Below are 8633 nucleotides of genomic sequence, written 5' to 3'. Positions count from 1 at the left end.
TTTCACCAAGACCACCTACCTATGTCACCAATATCTAATGAATATTTTTTCACTTTTAGTTTTTGAGAACAGATCAGGTGAAAGTTGCACACTGATAGGTGACAGAGCTATAGTTGCATAGATCCAATAATATCAAAGAGTTTCTTTAGTTTGAATTGTTCGAATTTACTGGATATAGGAACTTTCTGTTTGCTGCTCACTAAATAAATCCTGAATGTCTGCTGTGAAATAAATTCATAATAGATACATTTCCACAATGTTCCTTTAAAACCAACCAGCCCATCAATGTATGTGCCATTCCATGCCACTAATATATTCCTGCACCACCATCAATGACTGCATGAATCTCATCTGATCATTTCTCACATATATTTCAGAATTCACTACAATAGGGAAATTGTTTTTTTATTGGCATTGTCGATTCTGTCTTTGGATAATATTCAACTGCTGTTTATGTATGATACTTGAGAGATTTTATGAAGAAGTCATGCATGTCCTTTAATTCATCGATTTAAACATTTGGTGAGAGCATGTTAATTTATTGCCCAAAAGGTTTTCCTTTTGTTTTCCACCCAAAGTTATTTTAAAATGAAAGGAAAGAAAAACAAAGTTCATTTTCAGTTACAGAAATGGAAAGAGTTTATGTATCTTATTACAACCAGCAAGATTTAACATGGCTTACTATAGTCTCAAATGGGTGTGCAAAACATATTTGTGCAACAGAATGCGAAAGTCAATCCTTTTTCACCCAAATATTAATTTTCCTTATTATCAGCCATTGCTTTTGTGGTGCTTTGGCGTGTATTCGAAGGCAGTCAATGTCGTCATTGTTTTTGTTCTTTTCCATTTTAAAACGCCCCTCCTTAAAATCCCCAATCCATTGGAAGGTTAGGCATGTTTGACCTCCATGCAAATGGATTTTGAGCCTACCCTGTTCTACATAGCCATAATAGAGAAAGTCCTTCTGATATTCAGCTGACCCTGTATAAATATGAATCTTCTGGGGAACAACTGGACGTTCAAAGACAACAGTGAAAAAGCTCTTTGATGTTACATTCATACCCCAAAACACATCTTTGCTGGGAGGACACACATTGCCTGGCACATAATGTGAAAATGTAGGTATATTTGTGAAACATGAAGCAGCTGGGATGTCTCCAGAAGGTCCAGTGTCTTCCTCAAACTCTGGATCTTGAAGCTGAATTTCCATATTGTGAAATGAAGATAATCTACCTATGTGTTGGAAAAGTGAAGGGCGAAATAATATGGCATTTTCCTGGCCTTTTGACTTATAGAAATAATCTAGAAGCCAGTCTGCAGACAGTGAATCATAAAACATCAAGAGGAACCTGGCCAGTTTAATAAGATCAGAGCTATGATAGAGTTTCCCAATGTAGCCCAATCTTGAAAATGCAATCGTGGTCCAAGGTGTTGTTCTGTCCTTTACATAGTTTTGTATAATGGATACAAAATTGGCAGCACAGACAATATCATCTTCAAGCATCAAATAATACCAAGAGAGACCAGCACAGAAGTTAACTAAATAAGCATAGTCCACATTTTGTTTGGCTCTACACCCAATTCCCCATCTGTTATCCCACAGATTTGTTTTCTGGCTGCTTAAAGGTGGATAACTGGTAAGATAACTTTGTATAACAAGCAGTGTTCCCTTGTTGACATGCTCACTAAATCTAGCCTTAATTTCTTTGGTGCTGCGCTCATTGAGCTGAGAACTATTGTTAGCAAGGTATATAACCAGGATGATCATTTTTAGTTCTGCTGGAGAAGAGTGGCTTAAAATGGACTCAATTGTGTTCAGTAAGTGATGCTCCTTTTCTTTATAAACAGAAGAAATACCAATGGTCAAGAATCCTAGAAGAAGTGAAAACGATTACATTACATTTCATATGGCACTTGGTATGTGAAGCAATTCACATAAATATTCCAGTGTTCCTGAACAATGATATAAGTTAATATGTGAAACTAACAAAATGAAGTTCAACAGAGACAAATGCAAGATACTCCACTTAGGCAGAAAAAATGAAATGCAAAGATACAGAATGGGGGACGCCTGGCTCAACAGCAGTACGTGTGAAAAAGATCTTTGTGGACAACAAGTTAAACATGAGCCAACAGTGTGATGCGGTGGCAAAAAAAGCCAATGGGATTTAGTTTGCATAAATAGGAGTATAGTGTCTAGATCCAGGGAAGTCATGCTACCCCTCTATTCTGCCTTGGTCAGACCACATCTGGAATACTGTGTCCAATTCTGGGCACTGCAATTGAATGGAGATGTTGACAAGCTGGAATGTGTCCAGAGGAGGGTGACTGAAATGATCAAGGGTCTGGAGAACAAGCCCTATGAGGAGCGGCTTAAAGAACTGGGCATGTTTAGCCTGCAGAAGAGAAGGCTGAAAGGAGACATGATAGCCATGTTTAAATATGTGAGGGGAAGTCATAGGGAGAAGGGAGCAAGCTTGTTTTCTGCTGCCCTGGACACGGGCACAATGGTTTCAAACTACAAGAAATGAGATTCCACCTGAACATTAGGAAGACCTTCACTGTTAAAGCTGTTCAGCAGTGGAACTCTCTGCCCTGGAGTGTGGTGGAGGCTTCTTCTTTGGAGGTTTTTAAGCAGAGGCTGGATGGCCATCTGTTGGGGGTGCTTTGAATGTGATTTTCCTGCTTCCTAGCAGGGGGTTGGACTGGATGGCCTATGAGGTCTCTTCCAACTCTATTGATTCTATGATTCAAATTAGAATCAGAATACAAATTAAAATGATTTGCATAATTACAAAGAAATTGCTTGGATCTGAGAAGTATAGGAACCCTGTTTACATTTCACTCATTTCAAATAGAGTACCATTACTGCTGCTTCCGGGTCTGTATTTATTGTTGGTGTTGTCTAGACCTGGCTCCCTATCTGCAAGATGAAGATGCGGTGAGGCCAATGGGCTTGAACCAGAGAAGCAGGAGAACCAGAATTCCATTCTTGCAGCTAAAACCCCTTTCCTATCACAACATTTTTGGATCCAAGCCAGGGACTTTCCTAAAGCCACCCACAGAGTTCAGGGCAGAGGCTGCCAAGTGACACTTCAGTCTTTTTCTACCATTTGGCAACACAAAGCCTGTATATTTATTTAAGATTCTAAATAGTTCATCATTTCAGGCCCGGTTTACAAGTGTAACCTCCTACATAGAATTATAGAATAATGGAGCTGGAAGGGATTGCAAAGGCCATCTAGTCCAATTTCTCACCATGCAATACACAGCTACAGCACCCCCATCAGATGGTAACCCAACTTCTGTTTAACGATCCCCAAATTGCTGGTCTTAAAACAACAGATAGACATAGATAGCTTGTAATGGGATAAGTAAATCACATGTGTAGCTCTTTCTGACTTTAGTGATCTTCAAGTAGATCAGATTTTCCATGGTTAGCAAGTACTCCAAACCCAATTTAAAAAAAATGACAGAGAAATGGTTTCATAGTAATTATTGACTTAAACATTTGGTGAGACGTTTCAAATTAGGGTTGACCTGAAGTGGCTTGCTGTATACAATTTGGATCTCTCTCTTATACTATTTCCTTCTACATGTATCAAAACTGGTCATGACTATAATGTTCTATACTCACGCTTTTTAGTCGGAAGAGATCCCAAGAGATATGTATATTGTATGGGCAAAGGACCATGGGCACTCTCCATGACACTGAGATTTGAATTCTGGAGTTTCTGCTTTATGATATTCTCCAGGATGATGCTCTTCTTTCCATTTGTATCCTGAAACACCAAATAGAATCCTATTATTTCATTGCTATGGAGGTTTTTAAAATATAATTCTTGGTGCTATGTGTCTTGAAGTCAACTGCATCTTAGTGACCTTGTCACAGGGTTTCTCAGTGGGGTTTGTACATAGGAAGTCTTCCATTGCTTTCCTTTAAGACTGAGGGTGTGCCTTCAATGGAAGATGTAATTTGGTGAGGCCCAACACTCTTAGGCAAAGAAGGCTAAACCATAGCATTGAGACAAGTAGTGTCAAACTTCATTACTTCTACAGTGTAGCTGCACCCATAAAGAGTATGATTTGCCCAAGATCACCCAGTGGTATCAATAGCTGAGTAGATCTGCCAGAGTCCTAGCCCAACACACTAGACCATGTTGGTTCTGATTTAAGATTACCACTCATATCCTGTTTGGTTAAATTAGTATCATCTCTGTAACCAACAAGATGGGTATGTTCAGTTTTTGAGAACATGTCAAGAAAATGGTTCGAGCTACAAATCCAAAACCGAATAAGTACTTTTGGGCAATTTGGTTATTTTACTGGTTTGTGTTAATGCTATAATCATATGCAAATGTAGGCACACTTAAGCTGACTGATGTCAGCGACCAGATTGAATAAAACCAAGTGAAACCGCAATATGTTCTTTTCCTGCATTTTGTTGGCAATAGCTAACACTCGCTAGACATTGACATACCACAGAAGAGATGCTCTTTTCTTAAAAGAATGGATGTTAAAATGTGTGATAGTAACTGACAAAATGTCATCAATATATGTCCAAGAATAAATATGGGGGAGAGTGAAAGAATTGTCTCCTGTTTGCCTCCCCCCACTTTTTTTGTATATTTATGCTTTGTGTTCTCCAGTAAAATAATTTTAGTATAAAAAGTAGTTATATTCTTCATATTAGTGAATAGTGGCAGGTATCCACAGGTGGAACCATTATACACACAGTATTCTTCAAAGTTATTCATGATTAATGAGCCTCCTGGAGATCTTTAGAAGAACTGACAGTTGATTTTTTTTAATGAGTGGTATACAGGAAATTTGACTAGTATGTACTATTGGGCACTGGTTTTGGCATATCAAAAACCATGGAATCATAGAATTTGAAGGGATCATAGAACCATCTTAACTAATCCCTGCGGCTGTAGGAAGCCACAGTTAAAGATAAAGCATCCATGATAGATGGCCATCCAACACCTGCTTTTAAAGACCCTATGAAGGAAAATATACCACCTTCCAAGGTATATTCCACTATTTAGCTGGACTCTTCTTTTTTGTAGTTTGCATCCACTAGTTTGAAGTTCATCCTCTTTTTTTGTGTGTGTCAGGAGCGACTTGAGAGACTGCAAGTCGCTTCTGGTGTGAGAGAATTGGTCGTCTGCAAGGATGTTGCCCAGGTGATGCCCGGATGTTTTGATGTTTACCATCCTTGTGGAAGGCTTTTCTCATGTCCCCGCATGGAGCTGGAGCTGATAGAGGGAGCTCACCTGTCCTCTCTCCAGGTTGGATTTGAACCGGCAACCTTCAGGTCAGCAACCCAACCTTCAAGTCATCAGTCCTGCCGGCACAAAGGTTTAACCCACTGCACCACAGGAGGCTCCTAGTTTGTCCTCTGGAAGTGCTCATTCAAGACAACCACTTATTAATAACGTATTATGTATTTGGCATCCAGGTATGCATTTTCTAATGTGAATTATTAGAAATACTCATTGTTAGTGTTATAATTTTATGATTGCTATGTGGTACAAGTTTGAATGAATTGCTCAGGTTTTCTTACTGATTATATTTAGTTAATTAGTAAAGTATTTCTTTCCATTAATGTGATTTCATAATAAATAAAAATCTTACCTAATAAGTTGAATTAATTGATATTAATTGAAACTTCCCTTTTATAATATGGCTTATTTGTACAATAGTTCATTAATTAGTTATACCTTTTTTTGGAAAGTGATGTGCTAAAAACCTATTTGTGGCCTGAAGAGACTTTGCCTATTTTAATTTCGGCCCCCTACTAGTGCCAAGGTGTGTAAGCTCACTTTAGAAACACATATTGCTGATTTGTTCCAGGAGAGTGATACACACACACACACACACACACACACATACACCCACATATGTGTGTGTGTGTGTGTGTGTGTGTTGTGTGCACTTGCAGAGAACTTATGGGAAATCCTACCCACAAACCATTTCATTCCCTTACCATGAATGCAGATTCCTCCTGTTCTAGACGTTTACATTTCTCTTTGCTTTGCCTCCAAATAATAGCAAACAGTATGCTGAAGATTCCTAGGAGAAAACATAATCTAGAAATGTTCACCCAGCAGTGGGACAGTGACTTCTGTAGGCTCCTGGGTTTCATTGCTGCTTTCCACTTTGAGTCCTGAAAGAGACTGAAACAGTAGTTCTTAATGCTCTAGTAGTATGAGGTGAGAATGTAAACATTTCCAGAGATTATGCTTCAATTTATGTTTGCAAGTCCCACATAAATGTTTAGCCAAACCATTTCACAAAGTTATCACTTTTTACTCAAGTTCACTCATGAGAACTGATACAGTAGGCTAACTTTTCCCAACCTGGGATTTGTAATAAGACCAACGTAACTTGGACGACACAAGATTGAAGAAAAGTGACGTAGAAAATGATGAAATCAACTTGTCCAATGGGCACAAATCTTATTGAGGATACAAATCAGACAAGGGACTAATATAAACATTTTGCAATAGGAGTGCTATGGAGAGTCAAAAAGAGTGACCACACTGGATATATGAGAACAGAATGATTTCCTTAGCTTGGAGAATCAGGCTTGATCTAAACTGCCATATAAAATCCAGATTACCTGCTTTGAATATAATATATATACCTGCCATATAATACCTGCCTGGGTTATATGGCAGTGTAGATCCATCCTCAAAGTCCCTGTGCTCTACTTCTATGCAACATGGGTAGCACTTTTAACCCACACCGTCCAAGTGGTGTATTTATACTCCATATGCAGCCAGAAGAGATGGCTAAACATTATGCGAGGGGTGGAAATTATGAGATCAATATTCTCACATTTAGTGGAAGTTCTGAGCTTTGTGTGGCAATTTTGGACAAAAATTAAAAACCACAATTTTAAAAAGAAAGTTTCTTTATAGATCTGTTGTTTTGGGGGAGACTTTATGGCCTTTAGAATGGCTCTCAAATAATCTTATGCAGCCTGCAGACCATGATTTGCCCTGAGGTCTCCTCTGGTTTGGATTTTAATAGAAACTGGTGACAGTTTTTCCTCTTTCCTTCAAGATGGACATCCTACTGGCCTATCTCCAATATCAATGTTTCCCATATGCTATTCCCAAACTCTCCAACTGCCCCCATTTGGTAGGGACAGTCTTGATTAATCCTCTATCCATTTTCTCAGATGCTTTTGAAGTGTCTCAGTTTTAATCACCTTTCCAGATCCTTTTAAAGCATTCCTTCTTCTCTGTCTTCCTCCCGCTTTCCCCCTTTCCCCCCAGCTTATTTCAATAGCTGCAAACAGAAAGTGCAAAAGTAGTGCATTCAGGCAACTCAGCAAGGGGAGAGGAGAGGGTGAAATCTCACACTTCCCTGTGGCTCTGGCAAAAGCAAACTGTTGTGGCATCTCCTAGTTTGTGTGTTCTTTCGCACTTAATAACCTTTGCCATCTTAATCACCTCTGCTTTTGTGTTGTTGAAGGCTATCATGGCCAGAATCACTGGGCTGCTGTGAACTTTTTGGAACTGTATGGCCATGTTCGAGTAGCATTACCTCCTGACATTTTGCCTGCGTCTGTGGCTGGCATCTTAATCTGTGACTGGCTGTTGTTGTCTGAAGGCATGCTCTGTTTAGGAGGTGTTAACTAGCACTTTATTGTTTGTTGTCTGAAGTTTCCCTGTTTCTGAGTGGTGTCCTTATTTACTGTCTTGATTCTGGTGTTATTGTTTTTTAATACTGGTAACCAGGCAACAAAGCCCAGGCTACCTCTATGCAGATACCCTCACTGATTGACTTTGCAGCTTCATGGCTACTCAGTGCTATTCAAGCTTGTTAATTGCAACATTCACACTTGCTTTAAACAGACAAGGGTTCTTTCTCCCACCTGGACATTACACACACACACACACACACACACACACACACACACACACACACTCCACTTGTCTCACTTCCAACAGACCTCTGAAGATGCCTAAAACATCAGGTGATAATGCTACTGGAACATGGACATACAACCCAAAAAACTCACAGGAACCCATCTCTGCTTTTATATCACCACACATGGGATTTCATCTATAAAATGCTTGAAGGCATGAAGTTGCATAACATGCCTTGTTTGTTCTAGGCACCCTTCTCGTTCTCCTTTTACACTCATCAGTGTTTGTTCTTTTAATGAAACACAGCTGTTGGCTAAGTACTTGCCCGGGAAGACTTTACACTAGAAGAAGGGGAAGCTAATCAGTGGTTCTTCTAGTTGTGATGATTATGGGCCAACAGTGACACCCTTCATTGTTGAGTCCTTCTGCTACAGGACTATCCACTGCGTCTTTACCTGCTAGCTTCCAACTGCCATGGAACCGATATGCCAATCAACAGGAACAGAACCTTCTCCTTGGCTTCTTTCCATAACTACCTTTTGAGCATCAAGTAAACCTCACTATGAGAGCTTTGATATTTATACTTTTGGGGAACTACAAATCCTGGTGTCATGCTGGTTGGAGGATTTTGACATGTGCAATCCAAAAGCTAATGGTTTCAATCTCTGCTCCAGCACTGAATAGTAATGGCCACACACATATATCTTAAGTTTTTGGTGGGTCAATTTCAGATGAAAGATGGAGATCAGG

At 39.4% G+C, this 8633-nt stretch overlaps 1 protein-coding gene across 2 annotated transcripts; it reads right to left on the bottom strand.

Annotated features, from left to right (window-relative positions):
- Window positions 1–621: 621 nt before the first annotated feature.
- On the bottom strand, window positions 622–8372 carry LOC100562892 (alpha-1,3-mannosyl-glycoprotein 4-beta-N-acetylglucosaminyltransferase C). Of its 2 annotated transcripts, none has more exons than XM_062967713.1 (4): window positions 8209–8372; window positions 5990–6169; window positions 3638–3782; window positions 622–1872 (listed from the first exon to the last, which is right to left on the bottom strand). In XM_062967713.1, the coding sequence occupies exons 2-4, from the start codon at window positions 6146–6148 to the stop codon at window positions 734–736; spliced, it is 1443 nt and encodes a 480-aa protein (XP_062823783.1). In that variant the 5' UTR covers window positions 6149–6169; window positions 8209–8372; the 3' UTR covers window positions 622–733. The 2 variants fall into 2 exon arrangements, with proteins under 2 accessions (XP_062823783.1, XP_062823782.1); XM_062967712.1 differs by having other exon boundaries at window positions 5990–6179; window positions 8209–8371.
- Between the last annotated feature and the right edge of the window lie 261 nt (window positions 8373–8633).

The sequence above is a fragment of the Anolis carolinensis genome, chromosome 1 (assembly GCF_035594765.1).
Source record: "Anolis carolinensis isolate JA03-04 chromosome 1, rAnoCar3.1.pri, whole genome shotgun sequence".
NCBI lineage: Eukaryota > Metazoa > Chordata > Lepidosauria > Squamata > Dactyloidae > Anolis > Anolis carolinensis.
This window is presented reverse-complemented; position numbering and strand designations above follow the sequence as displayed.

Excerpts from the sequence above, each read along its gene's own strand:
- LOC100562892 (XM_062967713.1), bottom strand. The coding sequence starts at position 6,148 with ATGAAACCCAGGAGCCTACAGAAGTCACTGTCCCACTGCTGGGTGAAC. Across the intron at positions 3,783-5,989 it reads AGGAGGAATCTGCATTCATG|GATACAAATGGAAAGAAGAG; the intron begins GTAAGGGAATGA and ends TTGGTGTTTCAG. Across the intron at positions 1,873-3,637 it reads ATCTCTTCCGACTAAAAAGC|GATTCTTGACCATTGGTATT; the intron begins GTGAGTATAGAA and ends CACTTCTTCTAG.